We start from the raw sequence: 21136 nt of genomic DNA, 5'->3' as shown, positions 1-21136 counted from the left end.
GTGACCAAAATCAGAAGGAGATTGCATTAGAAATACAGTACTTGAGGACTGAGTGGGAGTCAGGACTTTACCCATCATGCCACTCTCAGATATTTACAACCGGACGACCAGTTTTTGATGTGATTCACATGTGATTGATTTCATAATACTTGTGTATGATTGGCTGTCAGGTTCTTTGTGTACTTTGTAGGACTTCATTGTCCATCAGGGAACATGTCTTGTATAATGCGTTTTAGATGAGACATATGATGCTTTCACAGTTTTTCTGTCCTCAATTGTGTGATATAGTTTTTTATGTGAATGAAAAAGTTCTGCAAAGTTAAGTTATAAGTCCAAGATAAAGGGAGCTCCTCACACCACTGCTGAAGCTCCTAGTAGACAGGTTTTTAATCAGAGTGTCTGTGAGGTTTCGGAAATGTTGGGTTTCTGGTGCATTTGTGACGTCAAATGTGACTCACCAGAAAAAAAGTGGGTTTATCTGCGTTCAAGAAAACCTAGCGATACCTCCTAATTTAGGTTTCAAATAGGTATAATACTAGTACTTAGGCTCGGTATTATAAAAACATACACCTTCAGCAGAGAGACAAAGTAAAGGAGCTTTTCCTGGGTTTATTTGTCAAAGGGACGGATGACAGATGGAAGCAAACAGCTGTGGTGACAGATTTTCCAAAGATGTGAGAGGAGAAAATGTGTCTTGAGCTCTGTGTGTGGCTGCCTGTTTTTGTCCTCAGTGTGTGTGTGTCCTCAGTGTGTGTGTGTGTGTGTCCTCAGTGTGTGTGTGTGTGTGTGTGTCCTCAGTGTGTGTCCTCAGTGTGTCCTCAGTGTGTCTCCTCTGTGTGTGTGTGTGTGTGTGTGTGTGTGTGTGTGTGTGTGTGTGTGTGTGTGTGTGTGTGTGTGTGTGTGTGTGTGTGTGTGTGTGTGTGTGTGTGTGTGTGTGTGTGTGTGTGTGTGTGTGTGTGTGTGTGTGTGTGTGTGTGTGTGTGTGTGTGTGTGTGTGTGTGTGTGTGTGTGTGTGTGTTTATTCATGCACGTCTGTGTGCACTGATGTGTTCATTGCAAAGATGCATGCAGTATTAGTCTCCCGTTTCTGCCGCCTCCACAGAAGTATATTTAGGTTCTGCTATAGACCATGCTCCTGTTTATACAAGTGGTCCTAACCCTTGACCTTTGACCTGAACTGAGACCCATTATAAGCCCCCTGGAGACAGACTGATATGATAAACTACCAACGTCAGTCTGACCGAGGTCAAAACTCGACTGTAGGTCCTATGTAAGAAAAGTTGTATGGATTCAAATGGCAAACGATCTGTTTTAAAAATAAGATGCAAACTTAAAAAAGTCACTTGATTAAACCCCCAAAACGTACTCACTAGTCAGCCTCTGCAAAATGCTATCTGATCTTTAACGTGGCTTGAAGTGTCGGACTGAACTTAATATCCATTTATTAAGCTATAATTTCTTTGTATAACCCATTTCAGACCTGACCTGTGGAGGATCTCAGGAGAATCGGGTCCAGACTTTCAGTTTTCCTTTCATACTTGCACAGTAAACATGGACACACATTAACGCAGGCTTGGTGTCTCTGCTCACACGCATTCCCAACAGCAACAAATAATATGAAGGATTCAGGTGAGGGGTCATGCAGCACATCGACAACGGCTTTCACTCCTATCACCACAACCTCTCATGATGTTACGGACGGTGTCTTCTACGTGTGTGGCAATCGCTTTTTCTCCCAGAGAAATCTGTTTAATTTTTGCAACTGTCGCGCGTTAGAAGAATTATTATCCCCCCCCCCCCCTGCTGTGTAATCACATCGGATTCGTCAGACTTCTATTCGGGGCCCAGGAGGAGAAAGTCCGGCTGCTCTCATCCAAACGTTTGCATTCACACACACAGTAAACCCCTCCAGTGAAAATGTGGCAGTTCTATGGATTTTTTTCGAAACAAAAAAGTGAAGTTCGGTAGGATTTGATGTCTGATGGGGCCCACGTTGACAGGGTCATGATTTTTACTTGCATGACAAACTACCAAGTAGAATAGCAATGCATCGTCATTTTAGCAATTTACACAAAACTCACATCACAGTCCGAACACAAAAGTGACAGTGTTTCAAACACTAAACAACATTAAACTGTATTACTAAAATGGTTCATCAAACAGACGTATATTTCGAACTGTACAGCCCTGGATATTCGTATCTATTGTGTTTTATTATATTTTCTATATGGTGTGCTTTTTCTATTTCACAAACTGCTTGCACCACCCTCACAGACCTTAAATAGATTTTTAAAACGTATCTATAGTCTCTTTATAAATACATAAATATTTTTATCAGCCAGAGTTTAAAAGTCTATTGCAAGAACCCGTAGATTGAGGGAACAAGATGCTAATTGTCTTTAGTTTTCTTAGTCTAGCCTGCAGCAGCTGTGTGCAGCCTCTTTGAGCTTTCAATAGAAGGTTAATAGGTTTGAGTTCAAGAGGCTTCAAGTGAGTCCCACCCTCAAACACAATCACACAATCTCACTTTCTGTAGGTCACTGCAGACGGGTTCATTCAGCCAGAATGACCTGATGATGCCTGGCCTTCAGTGGTTTTCTCTCTGTATGTGTGTGTGTGTGTGTGTGTGTGTGCGTGTGTATGTATGTGTTTGTGAGAAATTAAGTTTTTTTAAATTAGTTGGAGGTGTAAGCTGCACAGCGGTCAGACTGTAACAAAGCGGAGACACTCAAATATACTAACAGAGAATTAAGCAGGACATGCATAAGTTCTCACACTGGAATAACTTGGATATATTTATCAGGAACAGGTGAAAATGTACACAATAGCCGGTGTGGAGGCTGAAGAAAAAACTTGGAAGATGGTGGAGAAAACGGAGACTGTGAAAACATTTCTCCCTGAGAGAGATATCGGGAATGAAAGGAAGATTTCAAAAGAGTGACTAAAAGAAATCAGTTCCGGGAGTCTTTTGTGCTACAGAGTTAAAAATAAGATGGATCGTTTATAACCAGGGATCCTGTCAACAGCAGATGTTTGCTCGCTGAGACCATATTGTTTATAAAGATAGACGACAAGACTGCTTCTTAAAAGTGAAGCCAAAGCGTCTTGATTGCCCCCTAGTGGCTTGCTGGAGTTTCGAAAATAAACACCACATCCTCTGTGTTAGTGGACGGGACATAGACATGTTCTTTTGTCCCCTGAAAGGTACTTTAGCTTCTCCTCTTAAAGGTGAAGACAAAGTATCTCAATCGACCCCTGGTGGCTGGCAGTATAGAACATAAACTCTGCATACTCCATATTAGTGGTTGGGATCAAACGTATTCAAATTCACGTAAAATATTTTTTTTCTCAAAGATGGTTTCTGTCATTTAAGTTAGTTTGCATCAGGCTGTTGTATGTACAAGTGTTCATGTTTCTGATTTGTTTGGTTTTAATTAGGTTTTCATTTCTCCAAAAATGCTTAAATTCCTTAAGTGATTGGCACAGGATGGCAGCGTTTGTATCTGTGATATTTTGTCTTCAGTTCTGCACAGTGGGATGAAGTGGAGTCTCTGAAAATAAAAGCCAACAGAGAGAGCTATTAACAGAAAGTGAGTTCATCTAATAGCTGTTTTCTGGTTGTAAAAAACAATAATGGTGTTAGTACATTCCTTGGTCCTTCATTGGTTAGAGTTAACCACTCAGCTCAAACATTTCAGATTACTGTGTAATTTATGTCTGCGGACTCTGCCCCTCTGTGGATGTTAATCGTTTTTGTCGTGGTGCGTTCATGTCTGTGTCAAAACGATGAGTTTTCACCACAGGGAAAAACACTGGGCTGGTCCAGACTGCCTGTGCAGTCCAGTAACCCCCGAGGACCTGCTCTTGTTATTTCAGCTCCTATCAGCAGAACCAGGAACACATGTGTATGAAAGTTACTCCACCTTCATTATTTTACGTTTGTACAACAACCCATACTAATGAGTTTTAGCTGCTGGGTGAAATAACTACTGTTGAAAGTGCAGGGTCCCGCAAACGTTTAACTCCCCGCCCTCACATGGATTTAATTAAATTAAATAATAAAGCTGTTTTCAGACATGTCCTTCGGAGGCTCTGCGGAAAATTATGTCCGGACTTTTTCCGGAGTCCGTCTTTCACACATGCACAGCACAGCAGGGGGTTCTCTGTTCAGAGGCAGGAAGTAACGAATTGGCCCCACTTTTTCACCCAGAGATATTTATTTTCTTTTTGTTCTTTTTTCGTTTGGCATTTGTCGCATGTTAAAAGCCTCATCTGGTGCAAATACGTCGAGGATATCTGGAGCTCAGTGCATGTCTGAAAGCAGCTACTGCAATTCTTCATCAAAATGTCTCTGTTTTATATGTTGTTGACTACTGTACCTGCATTATCCAAAATGTTTTTCTAAAGCCGCAATTTATTTCCAAGTCAAAAGGATGTTTGATTTTGTACGCCTTAATTGCATCATATCTCCTTTATTCATGGCTTTACCGATTTCTGCAATAACCATGAATATATTCATACATCTTTTCTTTAGAAGATGATGCTCTTGTCTGTTAGAATGACACCGCTGAGTATCCCTTCACACGTCACACATGGTACTGGAGAGTGAGGTATGTCACATGATGTATGTAACATGATTGGCGCAGCGCAGCTCGAGTTGCCTGCCAGAACTAGCTCACCGGCGTCGCCACATATAGTCGAGTTGGGAGTCATGAATCAGGATAGGCTGAGTGATTGGATCTCAGGACCCATGTAGCGCTCTCAACTTGTACTTGGACCAGTATCAGATCAGTGCTTCATCTGCTTCTTCTTCTTTGTCTGCTTTCCTTCAGCAAAGGTCCCTGTCTCTGCAGCCCACTCCTTGGTAAATCACACCCAAAAACAAAGTACGTTAAACAGTTGATCATGACGTAAATTATACAGAGTTCCACTGGCTCTTTGGTCTTAAAAATCTTAAATATGTTCAAATGTTCCATACTAAGCCTTTACTTAGACATCAATGGGATATTATTTTTTTATCGGTCTTACTTGACGTAAGCTTTAAATTTCATTCATATTGGTCTTAATGTCTTAAATTGAACTTGTTGAAACCTGCAGAGACCATGTTATAAATAAAGACTGAAGTGTAGATTTGCACTTACCTCTTCCTTTACTTGCAGGTGCCATTGAGCAACGTTCTTTGGACATTTGTGCTTTTCTCCCCTGGCTACAATACTCCCATGCTGCAATATAAATCCCACCAAAAAACAAAGCACATTAAAGAGTTGATCATAACGTAAATTAAACAGCAGGACCTTTGGCCTTAAATGTCTTATTACGTACTAGGTCTTAAATATTTTTGGACACTAACTTTTGCTTGTCTGTGGGACAAACTAGATACCTTCTCTCTAGTTTGCAAGATAAAATGGAGGTTTTTCTATGCCTCTGCGCACCGCGTCGTCAATTATATGGAGGGGCAAGTAATACTGGAACTGTGATATTCCTTAATATCTAAATAACTTGATGCAGGTCATACATTTTAGTACTCTTAAAATGTCTTAACTTGAACCTGTTGAAACATGCAGCGAACCTGTTATAAATAAAGACTCAAGTGTAGAATTGCACTTACATCATCCCTCATTTGCTTCTGCTCTTGAGGAGCGGCCTCTGAAGCTTTGGCCTCTGCCTTCTCAACTGCAATTCTCTCCTTATGCATCTATACATCACACCCAAAAACAAAGTCCATAAAACAGTTGATCATGACAACTTCGTCTTTGGCCTTAAAATTGCTTAAATATGTAAAAAATTACATTTTAGGCCTTAAACCTGTTGAAACCCTAACCTAACCCTAACCCTACACATAGAGACTCTAGTGTAGAACAGCACTTACCTCGTCCTTTATTTGCTTGATGAGCTCTTCCCGGGTAAGTGGCCACTCATCCTCACTATCATCATTCTCCCCACTGAGGAACCAACAAAGACAAAATCGTCAACCCAATGTTCCAAGAGTTTAAAATGTGCTGAAAGATTTCATTACAAGCATTAAGACTATCGCCAAATTAACAGATAACAAAGGCAGACCTTTCAATTGGTTGTATGCAACTGGTAGTCTGCTGAAGCTGCTCTGAATCCTGACCCAGAAGATATTTGGTCGAATCGCTTGGTTTGCAGTCCTCTGCTAGATCCTACAAACATTAAATGATACAAGGATGTAGGAAGTTTACAAAGTATAATTAAGAGGTAGTAATACAAACACACACTATATATATGAGAGAGAGAGAGAGAGAGACTCATAGTTTGGAAGGTTACCTTAGTATTGCGGTAATATTGTATGGCGAGCAGCTCAGTAGTCTTCTCCTCCACCACATCCAGGTAGTGGAGGATTTTCTCGTGATTATCAAGCATGACCCCTTTCCCTGTGGGCTCAATCTCCAATATAGAGCAGGCACGCTCAACTCCTGTGGAATTTTTGGAACAAAGAGAATTTGAATGTATTTTATATGTAGGTTGGTGCTTTATGCAGATAGATACATATACACACACTAGGAGAAATATATTTTTTACTGGTATGCAATGTCTTGTAATTTCTGGGGGGGAAAATGTCATTGGAACAACACAACTATGTGGGCCTATCGCACATTTGCATGTTCATCTGACTAATACAATCATGTTTATATGACAAATTCACTGGAATTCATTGATTACACTAATTGAGCTTTGTTTCTATTTCCCCTATAATTAAATTATCATCAGATTAAGGAAACGAACGGATTCAGAAAAAATAGAACCGTAAAATAAACTTTTGCCCAACCTGGCACTAGGTCGTCCAAGAATTTGATGATGGCGCTTTTGCGGCGCCTGTGGGACTCAGTGCGGGCCTGAACCTCCTCCAGCTTTTTATTCAAGTCACTCATCACAGAGGAATGATCGAGCTCCGGCAAATCTTTAGGGTAAGGATGGTCCAGCTTGTTTTGGATCTGCAGAATCGTTCATTTCAGTGTTAACGATTAAGAATTTATGTAAGAGGACAGACATTTATGAGTGAAAATATAGATATGTTAATATATCGTTAAATGTCACATTATAATTATTTTTAAGCTCAACAATTTTTGTTCCCGAGTTCAATATATACGCACCTCTATGATTTCAGTCCTCAGGTCGAGAACCTCTTTTTCCTGGTGCATAACATCCGGGGGGAGTAAAAAGTATCGATTCTCCTCTACACAGTGAAGCAACAACAAGATATGTTTAAATACTCTTTCATTGTTTGTCCTAATTCAAAATCATTATCAAAGTGGGACATTATATTTATGTAGTGTCAATTCATGGTTAATCATGTGATATTTAAGTTTATGAAGAAAATGTCTCTAGCTATACAAAAAATTCTCATCAATACATCTACATTAAATAAAACCCGATTCGATTCGTTGTGTCGGTAATATTTACCATTGTTGAACTTGGTAAGTGCCGTTTCCACGTTGTCTTCGCCTGACACCACGATGATCTCCTGATGCACCCCCCTCAGAGTTACCATATAGTCTTCATAGCTCTCCAGATCCTTCTTCAGTGCCATTACTGGGACAAACAAACCATTCACATGAAAACAAAGTCTAAACTCAGTCATGTGAAAGTGAAGTTAACAAAATCTGTACGTCACAGTTCAACAATGTACATTTTTGTTGATATCTAATTCAAAAGTAATGTTGGCATTATTTTCTTTACACTAGATGATTTAAACATGTTGGCCTTAATATCCCGATTGACAGCTGGCAATCTCACTATTAAATCTCTTGTCATAATTATAAACATTGTGTGAAAATGGAAAAAATAGCTCCAGCACAATGGCCATGTCTTACATTTCTTCTTATGGACATCCACTTTTGTGTCCCTCTTCTTGTTCTTGATGGCAATGAACTCCTTCAGCTTTTCCTGATGTGTAACTTCCACATCCAGGTAATTCATTGAATTTATGTACTTGGCAACTTCATCATCTTGCTTCTCCATCATCATCTTCAAATTGGACTCATACCTCAGCCTGAGGTAGAAATTAGAATACACAATTTAAATGGATGAATAGAGAAGATTCAAAAACCAAGACCATGGGGACATTTTATGACATTACATCGCATTATCAGCATCAGTGGACTGCTTGATGGTTTCCTCAATACGGCTGCGGATCTCCTCCAATTCCTACAACACAAAGTTCAGAGACATTTTATCTAATTCCCAAAAATAAAGCAGTGTAAGTGCTTGAATAGAAGGATATTAACAGGGAATCCAAACAAAAATATCACCTATTGTGTGACCTCTGACCTTTCTTTGATTGTTCATTCTGTCTTTAAATGAGAGATACTCATTGTGCATCTCCCCAAGCTCATATCGATGGACCTGGCAATCGACTTGTTGCATATTGAAGTCTTGCTTCATCTGACGAGCACATTGTACACATACATGAGGATAAATACTTGCGTACTATTATTAACCAGACAAAGATGCTCCTTCGTAACTCACACAGTCCAATCTGACTTGCGCGCTGTCCTTGTACTTCCTCGTATTCAGCATGTCAGGCCTATCCCTTTCTTTCTGCCTGAGCTCTTCCACTTTCAGCTCAATTTCTGCAATCTGCCCACAATATAAACTCATGGCATTAATACATGACATATACTTAGTTTTATCAAAATATCTATAAACATGAAATCAAACTAAAGGTTAGTGAGCTGTGTATTGACAAGGGCAATTAACCGCTTTCTCCAAGTCTTTGTGAATCTGCATTTCTGTTCCAAGCTTCTCATCTAGATTGTTGCACTGTTTCAGCAAAGCAGGGTCTGGGCGGGGCAGGGGGAAAGCTGTAGATAACCTGTCCCTCAACATCTCCTGCTCCTTGAGCAAGTGTTCTATCTGCAGCCTTCACACACAACACATAAACTGGTGGTCAGATAAATTAAAATGCACAATCAATGTTGATATTGCGATGCTGGTGTGCTTTAATCCTTTTTTTTTTGTTTTTCTTTACTCTTGCTTGCGGATGTGCTCCTTCATCAGCTGCTCCTCTCCCTTCAGCATTTTCTGGGGTGGCAATTTGAATGTCTCTGATAGTGTTTAGAAGAGAAAATACATCAACTGGTAAGACAACATAACTGAGAGAACATCAAAATTTAAAAGTCAAGAATATATAATTAAAATAACCAATCCATCTTACTCTTCTTTGGGCAAGTGTTCAAAGGCATTTTTGTTTTTCCACAATGCATTGTTTTGCTTTGTTTTCACCGGATACAAATATCTACCTACACAATAGTGTAGTTGCCTTCACACTAAATGGTTTGTCTAAGAGTCAAAGATTATCTGCCAAGATCAAAGGTGTTTTTAAAAGCAGGATCAGGCTTGTAATGCAAAGAGTTCCTTGTTTGATGTCATCAATATAGACACACAGATTCCTATAGTAAAATCCCTACTTTGCAGAAAAATAACTTGATATCTATAATGTGACTTTAATGTGTGTTTAATGTGTCATTATTCACACTAAAAAGAATAATTTACCTCAGCATGTTTGGGCTGTATTTCTATGGATCTTTTTTTAATCTTTTTGTACAATCTTTTCCCAACAGTTCTCGTAACTCATCTAATCTATCTTAATTAAAAACTGGCAGCAGTTTGATCCATAGAATGGTGGCTTCACATTATGGTCTGATCGCTTTTATCTCCTTTGAAACTTGAGGGTTGGCACCGTGCACATACAGACTTGTATATTCAACTCTGGGAAAGGAAGTCAGCAATTCCACTTATTTTCAGGTCCTGCTTATGCAGCACAAAAACACCAAGCCATGTTATTCAACGTCTTCAGAACGATAGAGTGAACACACGCCGTCACGTTCTTCGTTTCAGAATAATTTACAAGAGTTTAATTATGTGCAGAGATGCAGACTGTATGGCAGTTTTCCCAGTGTATGTTGAACCAAAGAGATGCAGCTGCAAAGCAGAGACTCAAGCAGAAGCTTTCAAATTTTGTTTTATCTGTCAAAAAAGCAGTATATCAGTCGTCATTTCAATGCCTCACTCTCTTATACAGATATATGAGAAATGCTAAGATAAGGGCAAGGCAGGAGTAGTTTTATATTGTCCATAAATACCTTGAACAAACCAGCTAACGATGTGTTGTTCTGTTTCTTAATATTACAAACCCCAATATCCCCTGTGGCACATGTCAATTTCTTTGCTCCTACTGAAAATAGTTATCGTCAAAAAAGATCACGGAAGACAATAATTTTGTTTAAAAGCTCAAGAAGCTTCTTGAAACAGCAAGACCATCTTCATTTAGAAAATAGTGCATCTGTTGGGGATTATTTTCTAACAGATATTTGGAGGTGCAGATTTATCTTACTGCCAGTTGAATGTTTGTCTGCCACACCCAAAATAAACCTTATTAAAATATCATAACCCATAGGTCCAAACTACTACTTAATATTTAAAGGTTTATTTTCTCTCCCCTTTGTCATCACTTCTCTATAGTAGATTCAGGAGCCACACTCTGATTGGTGGTTAGGGTTTGGAGCAGGTGACAGAGGCCTAGTCCCTGCAGTTGATCAAGTCAAGCACCATGAAGTTTGATCAAATCAAATCATTATAGATTTTGCCTAGACTTTATACAGGCACACGTGGGTGCTTGGCTTTCTCTGAATCGGTGCTCTAATAAAGATCGATCAGGAGACGTGAGATGAATGCTGTGATGCACACAAGAGAGAAGGCAATGGTTTAAAATAACTAAGTAAAACATAAGCTTTGTAACTACTTCCTGTGATTCAAAAAAATACACGTAGACCTCTCAGAAGCACTGATTTCTTCAACTGCTGACCGGTTACCTCAATGAATTCTTTAAATCAATATAATGAGTAAATATAAGTTTCCTCATGGCCCAGACAACCTGTAGTCTATGGCACAATACTACTACTTGTTCATGAGAGCACATGCTTGTTATAAAGTAATATAATATCACAGCTGTATCCTTAAGTTGTCCCTACAAAGTTCGTTTGCATAGGAGACTTGGCTCAATCTGAATCAGAGTAGAACTTATATGTGTTTGGCATAGAAACACAAGTATAGCTGTGGTTTCACTGAACTTAAAGAACTCAATATTACAGCAAAGTCTTTGTGTTTTAATTTCCTTGGCACAAGGCAAACTGACTTATGACTGTTGGACCTTGCAATCTCTTTTTTTTTTTTCCTTTCTTTTTACCAGACGACAAAAAAGGGCCCCCGTCTTGAATTTCCTCCTTCAGTTGTTTTGACTTACACGGAGGGCCAAGCTGAAGCTGTGACTGCAGTGCTCTCTCTCTCTCTCTCTCTCTCTCTCTCTCTCTCTCTCTCTCTCTCTCTCTCTCTCTCTCGCACACACACACATGAACATGCTCCAAAGCCTTGGTTGAGTTTTCGCTGCTAATCACTCTCATATGTGCAGAGCCACTGGAAGGGGTGTTGTTTTATCTCACGTCATCATCCGTGCATATGGCTGTGAGCATGTGTTGCCGGTTAACATTTTAAACACAGAGCGAAGGTAAAGGTCTCTGAGAATTAGAAAAGACAGGCCTGCCCATAAAGGAGCAAATCGATTTTGTGTGCGTCGCGGACGGTCGCGCCCATGCAGTAGTGTGTATGCAGACGGTCAGAGTCAGAGCATCAGCCCGAAGACTGGAGTGGATTAAGAGCTTAGAGACACACTCCTCCAGAGCTTTACACACAAACACCCTTCACAGCATTGGGGTGACTTAATCTCTAATGTATTCTCCTCTGTGTCAGCTCCCCATTAACCCCTTATTGCTAAAGGACAGCCTGCAGACTTAATGTACTTTTGGTTCCAAACATTAAACAACTCAGAACATTGTGTATTTGGCTGAGTTGTATTTGTGATTTGTAAATCTTTTGAATGTGGAATATAAAGTTCTGTCGCTCATCGGTCAATTAGATCGGGTCAGGTCTTTTTATGTCCGAACTCATCTGAACCTGAGAGAAAATTAACTGAGCCTGACCCAATTTCAGCAGGGATTCTGTTTTAATTGTCTGAACCAGACCGAGCTAGATTCAGTTAATTAAGCTGGACTTAGTTTGTGTCGCCCTGTCCCTATATCATATGGTTAGTTTATATTTCTCCTAATTGCAGACAGGAAAAGTAAAAAATATAAATGTAGTAGAGCTGTAGAGTCAGTTAAAGAAAGGTGATCATGATTGTGTGTGTGTGACAGGCCAATGTACTATACAGTAAATACCTTTAAAGATCCCTATCATCCCTAAGTTAATGCCTGATACATGTGAGGCAGGCGGACATTGATCGTTAGTCGTTAGACACGCTGAGCCACATGATGTCACTTGTTGTTGGAGTATGAGGTTTGATGCTATTTGATCTGAAGAGGATCAAATGTATTTACTGTAGGCTCGTATATAACAATTTTAAAATATTGTCTATCAGCAATAACTTTTCACATGAAATCTCGTAAACAGAAGCCATCGTTGAGAAATACCCATGTCTTAATGGAATTGGTCTTATTTTGTTGGTCAATACTTTTTTTCCATAATCCTGCTTACTAACGAACAAATAAGAAAAAATATTTAACATCCTTAGTGGACAGAAAAACATTCTATATTAAAATACATCAAACTGTAAATCTTGTTTACGTGCATCATGCGTTGTTACACCTCTAATGGCCTTTTAGCAATGTTTCCATGTAACCATTTAGAAAATGTCACCTCTTAGGTCAAGTGAAAGTGTCCTTTACACAAAGGCCAGAGGGACTCAGGAGAGACAAGCTGTCCCTGTTTGGCCTCTCTGTTTCATGGAGGCATTTTGGCAACAGTCAAACACTCTGCTGTTCCAGGGACAAGAAGACTGTGTGTATTTTACCAGACGGCCCCCGAGCACAAACGAAATGGGTCAAATCCCCTGAGTCGTCCGATAAAGAGTGCAGGGAAAGTGCTCACAAAAGAAAAGAGAGAGAACACAGAGATACTGTTAGAATGTGTACATGTGACGTGTGAGAATGAAAACAATGTCTTGATTTGGCTGAACACGTCAGCTGTCGTTTTTACAGTACCTGTGCCAGGGTGCAGAGTTTGTCTAGATCGGGGGTTCAGGAGGAGGTTACACCTGAATGCATCGCCACCGCTGTGGTTTGGAACATTCCTTTGGCTTCACTAATGACCTTCTTTTGGCACTAATGATCCTCAACAGAGGCTCCAAGCTCCGCATGTGTGAGGGGTGGGAGGAGTAAACACGGAAACGGGAGAAATATGAAGTGAATTGTGGACGAGTGAAAAGGAGAAGGAAGGGAGTGAGAGGTCTGTGGGAAGAAGGAAGGAGAAAAAAATAAAGAGCTAAATGAGATATATATATATATGTATAAAATCCTGCATAATGTTGGTTAACCGCTTCCAAGGAAATGGCTGCCTTTGCTTTCGCTTACCCGTTATTCTAGACGAGCAACTGGTCGTACAATATGCAAATTAGGGACAAGTAACGTCACACAACATCACAATAATAAAGTGTGTGTCGGGCCACTGTCGAGTTGTTTTCTGTGCAGGAGAACTTTACAGAACTTTTACAGTCACCAAAAATCCTATATAATACAAGAGAAAGAAAAAATTGAAAAAGCAACCTAAGTCTCCTTTAAAGAAGAGAAAGAAAAACAGTGGGAAAATGATGAGGATTAGATGAACAGATTCAATTTATTCAGGGTGAATCTGTGACGGACGACTGACATTTTAATTTTAGTTGCTCAATCTAAACTGTTCCTTAACCACCTTTGGTTTGGTTCTTTTCAGAAAGATTGATTATGCTCTTCTCTTCTCCTCCCCATGTTTTCCTCATCCCTCTCTTCTTTTTCTTTTCCCCTCCCTCTATTTTCTTGTGTTGACTTTGTTGTATGTGGAGGTGAGTTATCCATGGGCGAGCTCCAGGATCCCTTCCTCGTCAGTGTCCATCTCATCGCCGACCCCGGCCAGGGCAAGTTCCTGCAGCGAGCTGCCGATGCTGTGCTGGCGTGGGTTCACCCCGAGCTGCAGCTCTTCAGGGTCTCAGAGCGGGCCTCCGTCTCCCAGCGGCCCTGGCCCAAGCACCATCAAAAATGCGACCAGGCAACAGCCTGCCAGCCCACCATAGCAGTCATCGTCTTCCTCCAGGAGGCTTATGGCGGTGAGGAGCAGATACTGATGCTGCACCGCGCTCTGCAGAGGCCACCATGGAGATACCATCACACTGAAAAAGTCAGTAATGGCCAGCGGATGCTCCCACTGTCGCCATGCAGCCAGGACTTCTTCACTCTGTCTCCTGGAACACCGCTGTGGGCCGTGCGACAGGTGCATTACGGGAAAGAAATCGTACGATTTACTGTTTACTGCCGATATGAGAATTATGTGGACATGGTGCGGCTGTACAAGCTGCTGCTTCAGCGGAGGGTAGCGCAGAAGAAGGAGGACTTTTGCTTCTTCGTAGTTTACTCCAACCCAGATATGGAGATCCAGCTGTCGTTTAAGAGGCTCCCTCGAGGTCAGCCTCTGGTGGTGCTGGAGTCAGCGGTGATGGAGGTGAGGGTACGGGATGTTGGAGTGCTGGTGCCCCTGCTGCCGCACCCCTGCAGCCCAATCAGCGAGGTCCGCTGGCAGACGGAGGACTACGATGGAAACAAGATCCTCCTGCAGGTGAGAGGGTTTTCCGATTCTGTAGTATCAGAAGTGGCAAACTTAATATACACATAGGTTACACTGAGGACATCCACCAATTACCATTTACTATACTATCTATTGTATATACACACACACATCACTTTCTATTATTAAAATAAGTTTCTATGAAGCTCCAAATATAACAAGTTAATTAGCTCAACTTGGCTTCAACATCCAGACTATTAAAAGTTTGCACAAACACACATTATCTACTGTATCTGCGTCATGGCGATTACACAACACACACACGCACACACACACACACACAATGGTCCTTGTCTGTAGGGTATCAGTTTCAGAGAGGATCTGTGTCCAGGCAGTGGAAGATAAGTCATTTTGAAAGTTCAATCGGATTAAGCATCAGTCCATTACTGGGATTGGAACAGCACTGAGGGAAACAATAAGCTGATCTGTCATGACAATGGACCATATGCATGATGCTTAGCTGCCACCTGGCCTCAACTCGTGTGCTGCTCCATTGGTATTTTTAAAAACTTTGGTTTATTTAAAAAACAAATAATCATCCAATCTCACTTTTCAACACAAATATTTTATAGAGAATAAGAAAATATGATTTGAGAGAATCTGGAAGTACTGATTTATTTTGTAAATCAGTATTTTGTAGCTTAAATTTCACATTATTGTAAGCTCTATGACTGAATGTTTGATTTCACTTATCTTCTCCCCATTACCTTTTATTTCTCTTAGCTTTTTTATTTTAATTTGTATTAGAGCCATACAATTGTATAGATTGTATGGGCTGGTGTTGATACTGATATAAGGGAATAAACTAATTATTATTTAATTATTTAAATAATTGAATAATAATAGCTGGTAGAGCTGCAGAGATTAGTGTGTCACTCAAAAGAAAATGAATCATCAACTTCTTTTAAAATTAATGAATCACAAAAGGGAGGGGGGGAGAGAGATTCACTGGTTTCAGATTCTCAGATGTGAATTTTTCTTTGTACTTTAGTTTTTTAAGTATTGGTGGTATTCTTTGTTTTATCTGCCTGTAAACTTCACAAATTTAGATTCTGGATGGTCACACATTAGACAATTTTAAATGTTTGTGTGCATTTTTCAACAACTGATCAATGATCGGGAACATCATATAGATAAATCTGAGATAATTTCAGATGAATATTCTGCTGACCTACAAATCAAATATTCAACTTATACTAATACTACTAGTTGAGGATTAATGTTCGGTTCTACTTTTTTTGCCTCACTGGGGTCAGATCTCCGGCTGACCTGGCTTATCCCAAGATAACTAAAGCTTACAAGGGTAAGGGTCTGATCACCATGTCAGCAACCTCATTACCCAGGACCCCCTGCTGCAGCTCCTTGCCAGCCTTGCAGCACGTCGTCCTCACAGAAAACTGGAAAGATCCTGTCACGTCGTATTAGCAGAAAGAGGCTTTCACAGGAAACACGCACAGAAAGAGTTTTAGTAAATAACGAATGTGCAGTGGATCTGCAGCCTCTCTGGGATAACCACAAACACACACACACACAGAAACTCCTTTAAATCACACCCTCTGCAACAACAACAACAACACCGCCTCCTCCTTCCTGTATGGGACAGATAGGTATGCAGCCATATGAACACATCGTGGTTCAGAGGAAAGAAAAGTGATAGAAGAGAAAAGTGAAGAAAAGAGTGAGAGTAAGATAAATGCAAGTAAGTGTTCTGCAAAGGAGAGAACTGAAACAGATTGGACAGAAGAGAAGAACCACCTGTGAGATGTAGAGCAGGGAAAGAGAACACACAAACACAAACACAAAACTTATTTACGTTCTTAATCTTAAGAATTGGTAAAAGAGTTTTACACATACAGCGGATGCATATTTTGTAAGGTTTATTTATATCTGCATATTTGTAGAAATGGATGGATGAGCTGTATATGTGTAAGCACTTTACAGTACAAGTCACATTCGTCCATTAACGCACATTAATACAACACTTCTAGTGTTTCATCTATCACACTGCTGGCACAGTTGCCAGGAGAAATTTTGGTTCAATTTGAACCAATTTTGATTCAGTATCTTGCCCAAGGACAATTTGGCATTCGAACTTGAGGAGCCGGGCATTAAACCACCAGTTGACTGGTTGGTGGATGGCCCGCTCTACCTTCTGAGCCACAGCCGTCCCACATCAAACAGAGAAAAGTAGCAAATTCTACATTATACACAGTGAATTGCTCAAATAATGTATGTGAGGTTTATTTTCAAGTACTTGTTAATATAAGAAACGCAGACACCAGTTGTTCTCTGACTTCAGTCCGTTAGGAGGATCTGGTAAATCACGCTTCAGCTCTTCTCTGGACACTTAACGTTTTGTTTCCAGGACATTTATTGTTGTTGAATCTGAACATATGGAAAATTGAAAACTCCCCTCCAACCCCGAACCACTTGGAAATAATTGCCTCGAGGCTGGTGTGTGGAAAGTTAATGCCGCTGCTTGTATTGTTTGGTCTTAGAGTCATACGACAGAGCAGACGTTAGGACAGAAAACATGGATAAACTATCAGCATCTTTTTTTTTCAATGCACAGAGAAAGAAAACACGGAGCAGAACCCAACATGAGGAGCCGTGAAATCAGAACCGCTGCTGCTGCCTCGCATGTTGTAAACGAAAATGTTCACGTTTATGTCAGAACTGGGGGTCTGTGATACTTTGGCGCATAAATGAAGGTGCGATATACTCTGGGCTCCTCTGGACAATAATGACTTCTCCAGCTGTTGCGCTGTGATTCATGAAGTGGTCGGGCTGAGAACAGGGGGCATGTGGGGGTTTTCCTTTAAACCGTGGGGTTCCCCTAGAGTGTGCAGCCTTGTTGCCTGAAAGTCCACAGAGGGAGTTTAAAGGTCCAGTGTGGAGATGAAAGTGATCTATTGGCAGACATTTAACATAAATTGATGATGTTTTCACTAGTGTTTCATTCAAATTGGACGAATTGTTGATTTTTTTACCCTATAATGGGCATCTTGAGCAGGTCCTCTCTACAGAGAGAGAGTGTTTACGGAAGCCCCGACTGGACAAACTAAACACTTTTTCGGCTTTTATTACAACTGAAGGCTACTACGGGTTCTCTTTCATGTTTGGAAGGGGAGAGTGAGATGAGGGGTGTTCAACTGCAACATGAAACTACACCACTAGATGTCACTAAACTCTACACACTTAACCTTTAATGGTCTTTTCATTGTTTCCCCTGTGACCTCATATTCAACTACACAGACAGAGCTAAGAATGAAGTGATGCTGTGGTCCAAAAGCAGAATAATCTTATATACCTGCTATTTCAAAAGTTCAATAATGGAAAATTCAAGCACGTGATTAACGGAGAAATGTGCCAGTATGTCGGGAAAGGTTTAGAACGAGGGATTTCGTTGTATGGTGTAAGGAAAAACTTTGAGGAACTCTTCAGGAAAACCCTGGCAACATCTCAGTTCCGTTATTTGATCCCTTCCTCCTTTGGTCGGGTAAATTGTTCCAGCGCTCCATCTTGAAGGGAGTCTCAAAGCTCTTATTTCTGCATTCATCTTCGAATAGGGAGTAAAACATAAGCAGGGACAAACTTTACAACCATTATATGAGGAAGGCATTTAAATACACATCTGTGGGGACTTTGTCAGAGGCAGATATCGCCTGAGACAAAGTTTAATTCCTGGTATCGGGACTTCTTGTATCATCAGAGGAGGACCTAGGTTGCAAGGAAAAGATGCAAGTGAGGGAAACATTGAATTTCCCCACTATCCTGCGGAGGGGATTCATGTGTAATACTCATAAAAATAAGCTTCAACGAGATAATAAAGGTTCTAGATAGAATTCTTCTTACTGGTTAGGTTATTGTTCCGATTCTGTGTGTTTGTTTGTTTGTTTGTCAGCAGGATCACGCAAAAACTACAGATTTTTGCACAGATTTCCATGAAGGTATAAATGAGCTGCTTTAATGTCTCTGGTTAAACCACTCATTAATATGACTCATATTAGTCAAGTTCAAATATACATTTAGTTCATAACCTCCTGGTTTCCCTTTTGTTTCCTAATCAGGTGCAAAGTGCTAAACACAGACAAGAACACTGCCACATATCGTCCACCGTCGCTGAATCGGCCTCGGCTCCTTCCACCTTCAACCGCACCGGCGTCTCCCAAAGGAACCGTCGGTATCATCATCGGGGTTCATCCCATCCTAGAGTCCACCACCACCAGACCTCCCAGTGCTCCCATGCGCAGGCCTGCGAGGAGCCAGATGAGCCGGAGCAGTGGCCCGTCTGTCACCACCAGGACAGCTGGAGGACCGAGTGGAGGGGCCACCGCTCAGGCTCCCTCTTCTCTCTGCCTAACCTTGGCTCCGGCAGCTCTCGCTCCACCTCATCCTCTCCTGGGCCCTCCTCCAGCCCCCACCACAGGAGCCACTCCCTGAACCGGAGGTCCTCCCTCATTCCGCCCTTCCGACTCAACGTTGACGCTCTGATTGGTGCAGAGGAGACAGACGTGGACACGGGGGACCAAGTCAATGCAGGTAACAGTGTGGACTTCACAGTGGTGTCTGCGTACATCAAATCCAACCTGCCACAGACTTGTAGGCCGTCATCTGCTCCACCCGAAGACATCGGACCCTCCCTTTCTCCTGGCATCCCTGAGAACACCACCTACAAGTCAGCCACACTAGGCCGGACTCCATACAGCCTCCCCACCTACAGCACTCCCTCCACCCTGCTGTGGTCGTATCCCCATAGCCCCAGTGTGACCACAAGTGCCGCCCCGTCCCTGTGCGACGTGTCCATAAACCAGTCTGACAGTTGCAGCGTTATTAGTGCACCGGTGGAAGAAGCAGACGAAGAAGAAGACCAAGAATTCTACATCTGATCAACCTCTGTATTCTGAGAATCTGTAATCTGAAATGAGTTGCTCAGTAGTGACAGACGTCAGGGCCGAGACAGTCAAAACAGCTCTATTCTGCACTCTGGTGTTTGACAGTAAAACTACAGGCCAGTGAAAACAGGCTCAAACTGTATTTAATGTTCTCGTGTATTTTTGAGTGTTGCTTTTTTTTCACATGCAGATTTAGGCTTTGTAAGTATCAGGACATATAAGTGAATTAAGTTAAAGGACCAATCATGTAACTGTACAGATACACTATGTAATAAAACCATTTGTCTCTATTTACCCAACTTCTTTTATTTAGATGCATAAAATAAATAAATCAACCAAGTCACTATGGCTGTAGTAAAAATTTATAATTCTTCTTTAGTGAGGCTAATGCAAGGTAATTCAAAAATCCATGTATATGCTTTGCAGCTCATTGGTTTTCTTAAGGGGGATGGAAAATGCATCAGAGCACCTTGTCAGATTCGTATGCCTCCGCGCTGGTGACTGCAGTTTGCCGGAGGCTTTATGGTTTTCGTGCTGTCCTTAAGTCCGTCTCACTCCTGTGAACGCAATATCTAATAATGCCTTCAGGGAATTGCCTCAAATTTGGTACAAATTTTAACTTGGACTCAAGTATGACTTCTTTAGACTTGACAACTTTGCCTTTAATTTTCTCAAAAATTCGACAATAAAATCTTCTGAAACTTGACATGCTGACAGTGGGGGTCACCATGAACAATAGTGAGGTGATATATCTCCGTCACCTTTTAAGGATTTTTCCATGCCTCCACAGTGGCGACAGCCAGCGGACAGAGGCATTATGTTTTCGAGTTGTCTGTCCTTCTGTACCAGCTTGAAAGACAAAACTTACATTTTTTAGCAGTTCAGTGCTGTCCTCTTGTGTTCATCTTTGAGGCAAGAGATTTTATTTGAACATTTATTACCACATGTAGTGATTTTATTATAATTAAAGAGCTGTATCTTGTATTTTAAGAAATCTGTTGATGATTCATCCTGTTGTGTTTCACAGAGTATTGTCACTGTTTCACTGAGGCCTGAGGGGGGTGTGTGTGTGTGTGTGTGTGTGTGTGTTGGGGGGGGGGCTATCTTTAACAGCCTCAGCCTGTGAAACCTTCTCTCCAAAGTCTGAGTACTTAAACAGGTGTGTGTGCTTGTGCGTGTGTGTTGGGGGGGGGTCTCCATCCGTCCAAGGAGGGGAATCCTGGGCTCACCGGTTGTCAAGGCAACCCTGCAGAGGTGATGTCATCGTGGACCATTCAACATGGAGAGCAAGGAAGTGTATAACGTCTACAGTGCAAAGGTCACATATGAGGAGGCCTGGGAAACAAATCAGTTAAAACTCTGAGACTTTGACAAACTTTATACAACAATTTGTCATTCTTACAGTTTGTGCTTGAAGGCGGACGACATCTCAACATTAAACTTTTTTCGAAGTTTCAGGTTTTATTGTCATTGTCAGGGGAACAGCAAAATAAAAAGAGTTGGACAAGAGAACCGGTCAGCTCAGCAATAAGAACAATGCTATAAAAAAGATAAAGCAAAAAATCATATAA

The 21136-nt window shown here is 41.1% G+C and overlaps 1 protein-coding gene and 1 long non-coding RNA gene across 3 annotated transcripts in view; one reads left to right on the top strand and one right to left on the bottom strand.

Annotated features, from left to right (window-relative positions):
- Window positions 1-20500, top strand: part of LOC133967377 (protein FAM124A) — a 28666-nt gene extending 8166 nt beyond the window's left edge. For both annotated transcript variants that reach the window (XM_062402796.1, XM_062402795.1), the window contains 2 exons: window positions 13895-14661; window positions 18741-20500. In XM_062402796.1, the coding sequence (XP_062258780.1) occupies window positions 13895-14661; window positions 18741-19559 (1586 nt within the window). In that variant the 3' untranslated portion in view covers window positions 19560-20500. The remainder of the gene's footprint in view (window positions 1-13894; window positions 14662-18740) is intronic.
- Window positions 3428-5933, bottom strand: LOC133966918 (uncharacterized). Its single transcript, XR_009924004.1, has 5 exons — window positions 5870-5933; window positions 5609-5695; window positions 5142-5222; window positions 4680-4860; window positions 3428-3551 (listed from the first exon to the last, which is right to left on the bottom strand). It is a non-coding gene; the product is annotated as an uncharacterized LOC133966918 (long non-coding RNA).
- Window positions 20501-21136: the final 636 nt, after the last annotated feature.

Source organism: Platichthys flesus, chromosome 13 (assembly GCF_949316205.1).
Source record: "Platichthys flesus chromosome 13, fPlaFle2.1, whole genome shotgun sequence".
NCBI lineage: Eukaryota > Metazoa > Chordata > Actinopteri > Pleuronectiformes > Pleuronectidae > Platichthys > Platichthys flesus.
The sequence above is the reverse complement of the archived record's forward strand: the minus strand, read 5'-3'. Positions and strand labels throughout refer to the sequence as shown.